Genomic DNA, 15,671 nt, shown 5'->3' with positions numbered 1-15,671 from the left:
TAAAATAAATTAACATTATAATTAAAAACACTCTATTCGAATGTAACTCTAAGAAAATAAATACAACTAACCTTTGCATGTTTTATGGTCTCGAATGGCTATGTAGTCGTTAGTCGTACAGAGGTGCCTTGCCTTTACCTGAAATAGCAGTAGCACGTGACTTGAGTATTATAAGAAATACTCACTAAGCGACCCTGGGGTTAGCTGCAAATACATACAATCATGTGTAGGACCCATCGTATAAGTCTATATTCCTTAGGTGTTTATACTAAACGAGTTAATGAGATGTGTATTTACTGTTGTACAAACGATCCACACGTGCGAGTATGAATCCACCAGTCGGTTCGCACACCTCCTGGGCCCCTTTCATGATCTGGCGAGCATTCTCTAGAGTTGTTGATGTCGGACACCAGATAGGCATAACGACCGTTGTAACATTATGATAAACATAATGATCATTTTTCTACCTCGTAGTGTACGTGTCCGTTTCATAGTAAAAGAGGGGTATTCGTGGATGCATGAACGCACAATAATGCATGAGATCCCAACATTTTTATTCATTATCATGTAAGACGACCCCTTCCATTTTTCCTTCATATCATATAATCTTTATCATAGTTTCCTTACATAAATTGTGGTTGTGCATTATGTCCACACATTTTTGTGGTATATCATTCATATTATGCATCGTGTCATATCATGTCATATCATACATACATCATATCATCAGCATATCATGTACTATATCGCCAAACGTGTTATACCATTACATTTATCATATCATCAGTACATCATCATATCACGTGTGATCATAACATTCACGTACCATCTCATAGTCACGTTGTATCACGAACATATCATGGACTTATCATCTCGTAAACATATCATAACCATATTTTTTTGTAAACACATCACTGTCATATTGTTACATAAACAGAACTTAGTCATATTCTTTCATAAACATATCATCGTTATATCATTTCATAAACGTATCATAGTCATGTCATTTCATAAACATATTTTATCATCTCGTTTCATAAATATATCATAGTCATCTCATTTCATAAACATATCTTAGTCATATTATTTCATACGCATATCCTAATTATATCGTTTCATAAACATATCATAGTCATGTCATTTTCTAAATGTATCCTAGTCTTATCGTTTCATAAACATATTCTAGCCATATCGTTTCATAAACATATCCTAGTCGTATCGTTTCCTAAACGTATCCTAGTCATATCGTTTCATAAACATATTCCAGTCATATCATACCATAAAGATATCTTAGTCATATCGTTTTATACACACACAATAGTCACATCGTTCCGTAAACATTTCACATATATCAAGCATATATCATATATGGAACCACGAGGCACATGTCATCATACAAACATCAACTTTTAACCAAACCGATAGTAAGGTCACTTACTTGGTTTGCATTAGCAGGCTTTCTCCTTACACTCAAGTACAATTGATTACGTGAATTTTAGATCCCGACCTTAAGGCAAGTGCTACATATTAATTTATGTTATATTACTCAGTTCAAAACTACAAAATAATTTTATTTTTTTTTTACAATTATTATAGGTTACCACTCAAAATGAAAAATGTTGTCATTTGTTAATAAAGAGTGAAAATAAAAACTCATACAATTATGCTATAATTTTACATAGGAACATTCCTTGGAATATCATATTTACACGTAAGTCCTTACTTAATAGTCCATCACTAGTAAATCACAATAAAGTGAACCTGAATTATTAATTGTGAACCTGAATTATTATTCTCTCCAAACAAGGAAATNTATATATATATATATATATATATATATATATATATATCTACAATCATATAATTGATAGTTTTTTTTTTCAAAAAAAAAAAAAGTTTAACCATTGGAAGTATAATGCACAACAGAAAAAAAGCCATTATCGATATTCAACTTCTATGGCGATTTTTAAAAAAATAATTATAGTTTGAATGTTGGAAGTTTAATACTTCAAGTTCCAGAGCTAAGAATTCTTTAATGCTTAATGATTAATACAACTTCATATGGTATGGGATATTATTTTTAATTTTTTTTAGTTCAAAAAAAATGAGTGGAAAGTTAAAATTTTTAACCTCTTATCCCATGACTGTGTAACTTAATTTGTACCCATCTTACATAAATTTCTAATACAAGGAGCATATCTTTCCTGTTTAAACAAGAATACTGTAACTACCCTATTTCTACTTATCTAAAGTTACTTTCGCAATCATAACTTAATCATTTTGTGAAGAAATAAGCGTTTAAACTTCATCATAGAATATAGACTTCATCTTAAAACACTGCAATAGAGCTACGTGTTCGAAAACATCTTTGAAATGACACAACAAAATAATAAATAAAATAAATTAACATTATAATTAAAAACACTCTATTCGAATGTAACTCTAAGAAAATAAATACAACTAACCTTTGCATGTTTTATGGTCTCGAATGGCTATGTAGTCGTTAGTCGTACAGAGGTGCCTTGCCTTTACCTGAAATAGCAGTAGCACGTGACTTGAGTATTATAAGAAATACTCACTAAGCGACCCTGGGGTTAGCTGCAAATACATACAATCATGTGTAGGACCCATCGTATAAGTCTATATTCCTTAGGTGTTTATACTAAACGAGTTAATGAGATGTGTATTTACTGTTGTACAAACGATCCACACGTGCGAGTATGAATCCACCAGTCGGTTCGCACACCTCCTGGGCCCCTTTCATGATCTGGCGAGCATTCTCTAGAGTTGTTGATGTCGGACACCAGATAGGCATAACGACCGTTGTAACATTATGATAAACATAATGATCATTTTTCTACCTCGTAGTGTACGTGTCCGTTTCATAGTAAAAGAGGGGTATTCGTGGATGCATGAACGCACAATAATGCATGAGATCCCAACATTTTTATTCATTATCATGTAAGACGACCCCTTCCATTTTTCCTTCATATCATATAATCTTTATCATAGTTTCCTTACATAAATTGTGGTTGTGCATTATGTCCACACATTTTTGTGGTATATCATTCATATTATGCATCGTGTCATATCATGTCATATCATACATACATCATATCATCAGCATATCATGTACTATATCGCCAAACGTGTTATACCATTACATTTATCATATCATCAGTACATCATCATATCACGTGTGATCATAACATTCACGTACCATCTCATAGTCACGTTGTATCACGAACATATCATGGACTTATCATCTCGTAAACATATCATAACCATATTTTTTTGTAAACACATCACTGTCATATTGTTACATAAACAGAACTTAGTCATATTCTTTCATAAACATATCATCGTTATATCATTTCATAAACGTATCATAGTCATGTCATTTCATAAACATATTTTATCATCTCGTTTCATAAATATATCATAGTCATCTCATTTCATAAACATATCTTAGTCATATTATTTCATACGCATATCCTAATTATATCGTTTCATAAACATATCATAGTCATGTCATTTTCTAAATGTATCCTAGTCTTATCGTTTCATAAACATATTCTAGCCATATCGTTTCATAAACATATCCTAGTCGTATCGTTTCCTAAACGTATCCTAGTCATATCGTTTCATAAACATATTCCAGTCATATCATACCATAAAGATATCTTAGTCATATCGTTTTATACACACACAATAGTCACATCGTTCCGTAAACATTTCACATATATCAAGCATATATCATATATGGAACCACGAGGCACATGTCATCATACAAACATCAACTTTTAACCAAACCGATAGTAAGGTCACTTACTTGGTTTGCATTAGCAGGCTTTCTCCTTACACTCAAGTACAATTGATTACGTGAATTTTAGATCCCGACCTTAAGGCAAGTGCTACATATTAATTTATGTTATATTACTCAGTTCAAAACTACAAAATAATTTTATTTTTTTTTTACAATTATTATAGGTTACCACTCAAAATGAAAAATGTTGTCATTTGTTAATAAAGAGTGAAAATAAAAACTCATACAATTATGCTATAATTTTACATAGGAACATTCCTTGGAATATCATATTTACACGTAAGTCCTTACTTAATAGTCCATCACTAGTAAATCACAATAAAGTGAACCTGAATTATTAATTGTGAACCTGAATTATTATTCTCTCCAAACAAGGAAATTTCATGCGCTGTTCTTAAGAGCCTCAGCACTGTCTCCGTTTTCCTCTATTTCATCAAAGTAGTCCTCTCGAGCATTTCCAGCCAACATCAGGGCAACCAACCAGAAGAGGGATGAATCAAGGGATAGAAATGCACCACCACCCAGAAGACCGGTCTTAGCGGTTANAAGAATACTGTAACTACCCTATTTCTACTTATCTAAAGTTACTTTCGCAATCATAACTTAATCATTTTGTGAAGAAATAAGCGTTTAAACTTCATCATAGAATATAGACTTCATCTTAAAACACTGCAATAGAGCTACGTGTTCGAAAANGTAGCTTGATTGATAACGTTTCGAAATAACTTTTTAGGTAACAATTAAGAGTAAAGGATGTAATTTANAACATCTTTGAAATGACACAACAAAATAATAAATAAAATAAATTAACATTATAATTAAAAACACTCTATTCGAATGTAACTCTAAGAAAATAAATACAACTAACCTTTGCATGTTTTATGGTCTCGAATGGCTATGTAGTCGTTAGTCGTACAGAGGTGCCTTGCCTTTACCTGAAATAGCAGTAGCACGTGACTTGAGTATTATAAGAAATACTCACTAAGCGACCCTGGGGTTAGCTGCAAATACATACAATCATGTGTAGGACCCATCGTATAAGTCTATATTCCTTAGGTGTTTATACTAAACGAGTTAATGAGATGTGTATTTACTGTTGTACAAACGATCCACACGTGCGAGTATGAATCCACCAGTCGGTTCGCACACCTCCTGGGCCCCTTTCATGATCTGGCGAGCATTCTCTAGAGTTGTTGATGTCGGACACCAGATAGGCATAACGACCGTTGTAACATTATGATAAACATAATGATCATTTTTCTACCTCGTAGTGTACGTGTCCGTTTCATAGTAAAAGAGGGGTATTCGTGGATGCATGAACGCACAATAATGCATGAGATCCCAACATTTTTATTCATTATCATGTAAGACGACCCCTTCCATTTTTCCTTCATATCATATAATCTTTATCATAGTTTCCTTACATAAATTGTGGTTGTGCATTATGTCCACACATTTTTGTGGTATATCATTCATATTATGCATCGTGTCATATCATGTCATATCATACATACATCATATCATCAGCATATCATGTACTATATCGCCAAACGTGTTATACCATTACATTTATCATATCATCAGTACATCATCATATCACGTGTGATCATAACATTCACGTACCATCTCATAGTCACGTTGTATCACGAACATATCATGGACTTATCATCTCGTAAACATATCATAACCATATTTTTTTGTAAACACATCACTGTCATATTGTTACATAAACAGAACTTAGTCATATTCTTTCATAAACATATCATCGTTATATCATTTCATAAACGTATCATAGTCATGTCATTTCATAAACATATTTTATCATCTCGTTTCATAAATATATCATAGTCATCTCATTTCATAAACATATCTTAGTCATATTATTTCATACGCATATCCTAATTATATCGTTTCATAAACATATCATAGTCATGTCATTTTCTAAATGTATCCTAGTCTTATCGTTTCATAAACATATTCTAGCCATATCGTTTCATAAACATATCCTAGTCGTATCGTTTCCTAAACGTATCCTAGTCATATCGTTTCATAAACATATTCCAGTCATATCATACCATAAAGATATCTTAGTCATATCGTTTTATACACACACAATAGTCACATCGTTCCGTAAACATTTCACATATATCAAGCATATATCATATATGGAACCACGAGGCACATGTCATCATACAAACATCAACTTTTAACCAAACCGATAGTAAGGTCACTTACTTGGTTTGCATTAGCAGGCTTTCTCCTTACACTCAAGTACAATTGATTACGTGAATTTTAGATCCCGACCTTAAGGCAAGTGCTACATATTAATTTATGTTATATTACTCAGTTCAAAACTACAAAATAATTTTATTTTTTTTTTACAATTATTATAGGTTACCACTCAAAATGAAAAATGTTGTCATTTGTTAATAAAGAGTGAAAATAAAAACTCATACAATTATGCTATAATTTTACATAGGAACATTCCTTGGAATATCATATTTACACGTAAGTCCTTACTTAATAGTCCATCACTAGTAAATCACAATAAAGTGAACCTGAATTATTAATTGTGAACCTGAATTATTATTCTCTCCAAACAAGGAAATTTCATGCGTTGTTCTTAAGAGCCTCAGCACTGTCTCCGTTTTCCTCTATTTCATCAAAGTAGTCCTCTCGAGCATTTCCAGCCAACATCAGGGCAACCAACCAGAAGAGGGATGAATCAAGGGATAGAAATGCACCACCACCCAGAAGACCGGTCTTAGCGGTTAGGCATGCTGTCTCGAGATTGTGATGAACATTGCGAGTCAAGTGAATTTGCTCGGTGACAGTAGGCCATACGAGCAAAGTTATAGCCAATCCAGTTGTGAACCTGCAAACACAGAGGTAGCTTGATTGATAACGTTTCGAAATAACTTTTTAGGTAACAATTAAGAGTAAAGGATGTAATTTAGAAAGAGAAGTTACAGGGCAATGTTGAAGAAAATAGAGAAACTGGTGCTCTTAAACAAGGCACCTCGAGGAACGGATTTTCGTTGGTAAGGATAGAACAAAGAAAAGTATCCTGCAATTGAAGAAGCAAGAAGAAACGCAACAGAAAGATATCCCAAGGCCACAGTTGGGTCCGCTGGATATNGCAGTAGCACGTGACTTGAGTATTATAAGAAATACTCACTAAGCGACCCTGGGGTTAGCTGCAAATACATACAATCATGTGTAGGACCCATCGTATAAGTCTATATTCCTTAGGTGTTTATACTAAACGAGTTAATGAGATGTGTATTTACTGTTGTACAAACGATCCACACGTGCGAGTATGAATCCACCAGTCGGTTCGCACACCTCCTGGGCCCCTTTCATGATCTGGCGAGCATTCTCTAGAGTTGTTGATGTCGGACACCAGATAGGCATAACGACCGTTGTAACATTATGATAAACATAATGATCATTTTTCTACCTCGTAGTGTACGTGTCCGTTTCATAGTAAAAGAGGGGTATTCGTGGATGCATGAACGCACAATAATGCATGAGATCCCAACATTTTTATTCATTATCATGTAAGACGACCCCTTCCATTTTTCCTTCATATCATATAATCTTTATCATAGTTTCCTTACATAAATTGTGGTTGTGCATTATGTCCACACATTTTTGTGGTATATCATTCATATTATGCATCGTGTCATATCATGTCATATCATACATACATCATATCATCAGCATATCATGTACTATATCGCCAAACGTGTTATACCATTACATTTATCATATCATCAGTACATCATCATATCACGTGTGATCATAACATTCACGTACCATCTCATAGTCACGTTGTATCACGAACATATCATGGACTTATCATCTCGTAAACATATCATAACCATATTTTTTTGTAAACACATCACTGTCATATTGTTACATAAACAGAACTTAGTCATATTCTTTCATAAACATATCATCGTTATATCATTTCATAAACGTATCATAGTCATGTCATTTCATAAACATATTTTATCATCTCGTTTCATAAATATATCATAGTCATCTCATTTCATAAACATATCTTAGTCATATTATTTCATACGCATATCCTAATTATATCGTTTCATAAACATATCATAGTCATGTCATTTTCTAAATGTATCCTAGTCTTATCGTTTCATAAACATATTCTAGCCATATCGTTTCATAAACATATCCTAGTCGTATCGTTTCCTAAACGTATCCTAGTCATATCGTTTCATAAACATATTCCAGTCATATCATACCATAAAGATATCTTAGTCATATCGTTTTATACACACACAATAGTCACATCGTTCCGTAAACATTTCACATATATCAAGCATATATCATATATGGAACCACGAGGCACATGTCATCATACAAACATCAACTTTTAACCAAACCGATAGTAAGGTCACTTACTTGGTTTGCATTAGCAGGCTTTCTCCTTACACTCAAGTACAATTGATTACGTGAATTTTAGATCCCGACCTTAAGGCAAGTGCTACATATTAATTTATGTTATATTACTCAGTTCAAAACTACAAAATAATTTTATTTTTTTTTTACAATTATTATAGGTTACCACTCAAAATGAAAAATGTTGTCATTTGTTAATAAAGAGTGAAAATAAAAACTCATACAATTATGCTATAATTTTACATAGGAACATTCCTTGGAATATCATATTTACACGTAAGTCCTTACTTAATAGTCCATCACTAGTAAATCACAATAAAGTGAACCTGAATTATTAATTGTGAACCTGAATTATTATTCTCTCCAAACAAGGAAATTTCATGCGTTGTTCTTAAGAGCCTCAGCACTGTCTCCGTTTTCCTCTATTTCATCAAAGTAGTCCTCTCGAGCATTTCCAGCCAACATCAGGGCAACCAACCAGAAGAGGGATGAATCAAGGGATAGAAATGCACCACCACCCAGAAGACCGGTCTTAGCGGTTAGGCATGCTGTCTCGAGATTGTGATGAACATTGCGAGTCAAGTGAATTTGCTCGGTGACAGTAGGCCATACGAGCAAAGTTATAGCCAATCCAGTTGTGAACCTGCAAACACAGAGGTAGCTTGATTGATAACGTTTCGAAATAACTTTTTAGGTAACAATTAAGAGTAAAGGATGTAATTTAGAAAGAGAAGTTACAGGGCAATGTTGAAGAAAATAGAGAAACTGGTGCTCTTAAACAAGGCACCTCGAGGAACGGATTTTCGTTGGTAAGGATAGAACAAAGAAAAGTATCCTGCAATTGAAGAAGCAAGAAGAAACGCAACAGAAAGATATCCCAAGGCCACAGTTGGGTCCGCTGGATATTGACAGATAACAATGCCTTTGCCTGGGATGGGAGTTCCAGATGCAGGCTGCCCATAAGCAAACACAACAAGAAAGGACAGTGACCATCAATGAGGGTGCTTGGAAAGTTATATGATATTGCATGGGTTGAGAGGTTCTCATCTTGTTGTGATTGTTTCAAATGCACAAATATCTCCACAATAAGAATCAAACAATTTATGAATAGAAGCTTACCTTCTTATTCTCCGCTACAACTCCAAATATAAATGATATCACACCTAAAGTTGCGACAGTAAGAGACATTATCTTCATAGACACGGCCATTGATCCAAAGATAAATAGAAAAAAAGAGTTTTCAGAAAAATGGACAACAGAACCGGAAGAATATGGAATGAGATTAGTGAATGATTGATATTTATAATACTCATTATCTTCCCATGCATACCGTGGAAGGCTTAATTAAAATATGGAATTAAATAGTTTTTCTTTTGTTGGGTTGTTTTTTTTACTTTAATTAGGAATTTGTCGTTTTTTTAAATCCACATGGAAAATGATTCATTGAGAAATAAAAATGGACTTTTAAAAACTCACTTGGCGCCAGCTGGCATTGGTTTTATCTAGGGTTAATTTTTAACCCTATTAATGAATGGCAGCCCAGAAAAAACAAAACAAAACAAAAAAAAAAAAAAAAAAAAAAAAAAAAAAAAAAAAAAAAAAAAAAAAAAAAAAAAAAAAAAAAAAAAAAAAAAAAAAAAAAAAAAAAAAAAAAAACAAACAATGAACAATGTTCAAAATTACTTGTGAATAACTTAATCAATCTAACCTTTCTGATTTTAGTTTTTTATTTTTAAGGATATGTACGAGAAAAACATAAAACAAATCACTAAATGAAAGGTAGCAAGAGAGTCGACTGGTCGAGGGTGATTTCCATGCCAAATTATCATAGGTCCTATGTCTTCAGGTGTAAGTAACAAGCTCATGTCGACTAGATTAATGTGTCTGACTGTAATGATCCTACGAGAAAGGTATGGGTCGAAAAAAAACGAACAACAAAACGCACCGATTGATGCATGTGGGAGTGTTCAAAATTACTTGTGAACCACGGGATGAATCCTACCCAATTATTATAATTTGAGTTCTTATTTTAGCGTGCATAATAGAAAAAACATAAAAAAAAAAAAAACGAAGTAATGCATAGATGGAAGGTGATAAGATGGTCGAATTGTGGAGGGTGATCCTCTAGCCAAGACATCAATCGTGTATGTTTTTAAGCGTGTGTAGCAAGTTCACGAGCTACCTAGTTGCACTTATGATCAACAAAAAAGATGGTCTTGGTCTCTACTGCATCGATGTTAGTTGCTGATAGAATCAACAAACGTTTAAAGGTTGTTTACTTATCAAAGTATTTTGTGCAAAAGGTTCGAGAGGATAGCCCGATATTCTTTAAGCAGTAAGAAATGAATACACACCTTTAATACTTTAGAAATACCTTCATGAAGAAATACTCTTTTGACAAGCTCGATACAACTAGCTAATATTATACTTTTTCCACTAGGGTCATGAACTGCAACACCAATGACCACTCCACTATTTCTTATAACTGTATTAAACCTCAATTTGATGGAGAAGGTTTATCGATCAACAACATGAACGACGGAATAGTAACGAGCTCTCATTATCAACTCATGAACTATCAAATGTTTGATGCTCAATCCCACTTTTTGATGTAAGATATAAAATTTTTCAATTTGGATAGCTCGATCATAAATACCCATACATGTATAATTAGGAAGCAAAAACAAACACAAAATATCTAATATTAAAAATATCTCGAAAAAAATGAAGGGTGAATAACACAAATCATATCTTCTTTTCTTTTCTATCTATATATAAAGGTTTGACTATAACGGCGAGGTTGTACATATGGATATAAAGGAAAAAAAAACTCTTAAATATGGCATTTATGCAAATTTTTCCCTTTCACTATAATGCTAGGTAGGCACGGGTTGAGTTGAAAAAATCTTTAAATTCTTAGACAAAACCATCACCTTCGTCTTCGTCTTACTGCACATAAAATCTTTTCTTAGACAAACAAAGATATTCCAACCAATTCATCCTTAAATTCTTAGACAAAACCATCACCTTCGTCTTACTGCACATAAAATCTTTTCTTTTCTACTCAAGTTGTGACTGCTTTATGTAATACTATTCTAATAAAAAGTCTATTAATAATATGAACTTTTAATTTAAAGAGTACATGTCAATAAAATATTGAAATTGTATTCTAACAATAAAATATAGACTTCAAGTTAAATATCAAAACTAAATTAAAGCCTTTCCACCCTAAAAGAAAATTGAAACTTTTTTCAAAATAACACCTTATATATGAATGGAAAGGAATTAACGGTTCATACACAAAAATGGTGGTTTACAAGTTTAACCCACCATGAATGAGTTTGGACTATCACGAGGATGAACAGAAAATATGTATAATAATTGGAAATGAGAAAGTTAAGATCAGAAAACTGATATATGCAAAGAACTCGATCAACTTTCCTTAAAAAAAAAAACTTAGTCAATTCCAACTTTCTAATATGAAACCAATCAAATGTGACAACATTTGTTTCCGTAAAAAATATTATTAAAGATTATTTTATAGGGGAGGTCCCCTATACAAAAATAAAAAAAATAAAAAATAAATAAAAGGGAGGTCCCACTTAATTTTATAGTCCCAAATGAACGGTTTGAGCAAGTTAGGGAGTACACTTCCAAGGCGTGGGTTTGATAGGCTCAAACCCTTTCTTCTTAGTTTCATTTTTTTTTTTTAAGCTTTCAAGGTTAGTATTACTGTCTTTAGTTTAGAGTTTAAATTATTTATGCATAATTAGACTTAGTTTAAATTATTAAGAGTAAATTTTTATGAGTAATTAGGCTTAGTATAAATTATGAGTAAGTTTTTATGCTAAATTGTTCGTCGTAAGTTTTTATGCACAATTAAACTTAGTTTAAATTATTAAGAGTAAGTTTTTATGCAGAATTCGGCTTAGTTTAAGTTATTAGGAGTAAGTTTTTATGCATAATTAGGTTTAAGTTAAATTTTTGGAATCGAGTTTAAATTATTTATGCATAATTAGGAATAGTTAGATTAAATCATTAGAAGTAAGTTTTTATGCATAATTAAGCTTAGTTAGTTTAAATTATTAGGAGTATGTTTAAAATGATTTCATGCAAGATTAGGTGACGGCTACTATTTTTAATGGGTATCCGACATAGAGAGCTACCAGAGCATGCTCGCCCGACAAGGAAAGGGGCCAGAGATGTGCGAACCGACTGGTGGGTCCATACTCGTACATATGGGCCATGCGTAGAATATATGGTACACATCCAAGCAACCCGTTAGGTTAGTAACTTAGGAAAATAGACTGCTATGATAGGTCCATCATTGAATTCGCTTGTTCTTACATCATAACTTCGGTAGAAAGTTTCTTACCAAGTATTTTTAAAACACTCAAGACTCGTGCTACTATATTTTTCACATAAAGGAAAGGTGCCCTTGTAAGCCTGACGAATGCGTTGCAACCCCAAAATCATGACACCTGAATAGGATAGGTTCGCATTTCAAATTTAATAGTATAAATTAGTATAAATTGAGTTGTATTTGCATTTGAGAGTAGTATAGGTTAGTATAAGTTGGATTATATTTGCATTTGACAATAGTATAGGTTAATATAGATTGAGTTGTATTTACATTTAATAAACTATAGATTCAGTTAGTATTTGCATTTAACCAAGTATAAATTAGTATTGGTTCAGTTATATTTATAATTACTAGGCCAAAAGTTATAATTACTGGCCCATACATTAGTATAAGACATTTAGTTCACTAATGTTTTTGTTTCTTTCTTTGTATTTTTTTTCTTTGTATTTTTTTCTTCCCGAAGTAATAAATGAGACACGAAGTTAACGTGGAATTCATAATAAAGGTTTTTAAAAATAATTCCGCATTAAATGTCAGGTTAAATAGGAATATTTAAGGTGGAAATTTCTTCTTAAGGACGCGATTTAAAACCGTGAAGCAGACGACGATACATACCGTGTCAAAGTGGACAAAGCGGACAATATCGACTAGCGATGAAAAATATGTGGAGTGAAATGTTTGAACATTTGACCCCACCTTTTAAATTTTGATTTTGTTTTGATTCTCGTTCTTATTAATTGTAACGACCCAGATCCACCGCTAGCAGATATTGTCCTCGTTGGGCTTTCCCTTTCGAGCTTCCCCTCAAGGCTTTAAAACGCGTCTGCTAGGGGAAGGTTTCCACACCCTTGTAAATGGTGATTTGTTCTCCTCCCCAACCAATGTAGAACATCACAATCCACTCCCCTTCGGGGCCCAGCATCCCCGCTGGTACTCTTTCCTTCCTCCAATCGATGTGGGACCGCCCCAAAATCCACCCCCATTTGGGGCCCAACGTCCTTACTGGCACACCGCCTCGTCTCTACCCCCCCTTCGGGGAACAGCGAGAAGGCTGGGACATTGTCCGGTGACTGGCTCTGATACCACTGGTTGGGGAGGAGAACAAATCACTTTTTATAACGGTGTAGAAACCTTCCCCTAGCAGACGCGTTTTAAAGCCTTGAGGGGGAGCCTGAGAGGGAAAGCACAAAGAGGACAATATCTGCTAGCGGTGGATCTGGGTCGTTACATTAATCATATCTACTTTTCTTCCCATTTAATGTGAATAAAAAATTGATAAATATGGTTGAAAGAACCATTTATATCTTTACCTTAAATCTGCTTGATAATGCTAATTAAGGAGAAAGTACATGGGTTGGGTTAGAGGCCAAAGTAACTCTACCAGATTCCTTCGTCTTCCTTACTTGGAAAACCTCAAAAACCCTAATCGAAGATGCGCTGCCTCCACCGACGACATAGTCTTCTCCGTTTCCGATGAGGTCACGTAGTGTCCTCCTTCTTCGATTCCGACGACCTGCCTTCTTCGACACAGCGATCCCAAAGTCGATGCTTACTTCCACTTGATGCTCCCTCCAAATTAGCAACCCTGCTGATTCTAAGAACTCACCAAAAGACCAACAAACCAACCCACACAATTTCCTTTCGAACACCGTCAGTTCCCATTCTCTCAAACACACTCGAATACAAAAGGTGAGTTTGGAAACAAAAATCATTTCTAAGGGATGTAAAAGGTTGGGCATAAGAATAGAAGAAGAATCTCAAGATATTTCCAAGATATAATTGTCTCACCGAAAATCATGCATATTTTCCAGCGAAAATAAATGCTGCAACATAATATCGTGTCATTTTTGGAAATAAAAATAAAATTTTAAAAATAAGAAAAAATGAAAATATCTGAATCGTTACAATAACTTTGTGTAATCCCTTTGTACCATGATATAAGGCTACTCATCAAGATTCATGTCATTTAGAAGTCACTTTGGTCATAATTATAGGGGCATTTTAGTCATTTTACACCTACAATTGGTTTAGCCCATTATCATATTCTAATGGCCAATGAAATTTCATAACATATTGATTCTTCCTAAAATTTCATGAGCAACAGAACTCTCACTTAGTAGGTCGGTGACTTACGCACTTCATTGAAATAAATGTTCATGTGGGTAATAAGGTTGACAAATTTACTCAAATTTAATCCTACGATCCTCACCTTCTTCTTTTTTTTTTCTTTTTTTCTTTTTTTTTCTCTCATCATGATTCCATCAACTGGATCACTAGTTTTTACTAGTTTCCTACCTTACGTTGATCTCCAAGTCAAATTCTCTAAACTTTGCTAAAGGATCAATAATTAACCTTTTTGCCTATACATACTCAAAGTGTCATTTTAACAATTGTCCTTTATCCATAAGGGAAAGGCACCATAACCTTTTTTTTTTTTTTTTCTCGAACTCCTTTGTAATACCAAGTATGGGCTTAACAAATTTCTCTTCTAAAAATTGGCATCATATAAGCATAGTGGATATCCTTAGATGCCATAAAATTTGGAATGACAATCTTGAAATTTTAACTATGTGAATACATTTTAAATTACATAAATATATCATATCATTACATTTCATGTTTCCGGACATAACTATTTTCATCATATACATATCATATCATAACATATCGCATTACAATATATCATATCATAAACATGTCAATTTATCATATATCTCGTACCATAACATATCTCATATCATCTCATATCATATGCGAATATATATATATATATATATATATACTTGTCATTCACATGTCGTATCATAATCATATCATATCGTAAACACTTTGTCATCATATCGTTCCCTAACATATCATAGCCTTTAACATTCTTATACCTATCACAGTCATATCATTACATGAACATACCTTAGTCATATCGTTATAGGAATGTATCCTAACGCTATCGTTCTATCAATCGATCATAATTCCATCCCTTTCTACCCATAATCTAATTGTATTCAATCAATTGATCGTGACCATATTGTTTTTATCAATCTCTCATATCCATAG

At 33.2% G+C, this 15,671-nt stretch overlaps 2 protein-coding genes across 2 annotated transcripts; both read right to left on the bottom strand.

Annotated features, from left to right (window-relative positions):
* Positions 1 to 6,436: 6,436 nt before the first annotated feature.
* On the bottom strand, positions 6,437 to 7,653 carry LOC111797462. Its single transcript, XM_023680462.1, has 3 exons — positions 7,646 to 7,653; positions 6,797 to 6,979; positions 6,437 to 6,701 (listed from the first exon to the last, which is right to left on the bottom strand). The coding sequence occupies exons 1-3, from the start codon at positions 7,651 to 7,653 to the stop codon at positions 6,437 to 6,439; spliced, it is 456 nt and encodes a 151-aa protein (XP_023536230.1).
* Positions 7,654 to 8,632: 979 nt separating this feature from the next.
* Positions 8,633 to 9,463, bottom strand: LOC111797461. Its single transcript, XM_023680461.1, has 3 exons — positions 9,374 to 9,463; positions 8,993 to 9,207; positions 8,633 to 8,897 (listed from the first exon to the last, which is right to left on the bottom strand). The coding sequence occupies exons 1-3, from the start codon at positions 9,461 to 9,463 to the stop codon at positions 8,633 to 8,635; spliced, it is 570 nt and encodes a 189-aa protein (XP_023536229.1).
* Positions 9,464 to 15,671: the final 6,208 nt, after the last annotated feature.

This window comes from Cucurbita pepo, chromosome LG06, assembly GCF_002806865.2.
Source record: "Cucurbita pepo subsp. pepo cultivar mu-cu-16 chromosome LG06, ASM280686v2, whole genome shotgun sequence".
NCBI classification, from domain to species: Eukaryota; Viridiplantae; Streptophyta; class Magnoliopsida; order Cucurbitales; family Cucurbitaceae; genus Cucurbita; species Cucurbita pepo.
Note: the sequence above shows the minus strand (reverse complement) of the source record. Positions and strands in the feature narration are given on the sequence as shown.

Excerpts from the sequence above, each read along its gene's own strand:
- LOC111797461 (XM_023680461.1), bottom strand. The coding sequence starts at position 9,463 with ATGGCCGTGTCTATGAAGATAATGTCTCTTACTGTCGCAACTTTAGGT. Across the intron at positions 9,208-9,373 it reads TTGTAGCGGAGAATAAGAAG|CCTGCATCTGGAACTCCCAT; the intron begins GTAAGCTTCTAT and ends GCTTATGGGCAG. Across the intron at positions 8,898-8,992 it reads ATTTTCTTCAACATTGCCCT|GTTCACAACTGGATTGGCTA; the intron begins GTAACTTCTCTT and ends CTGTGTTTGCAG.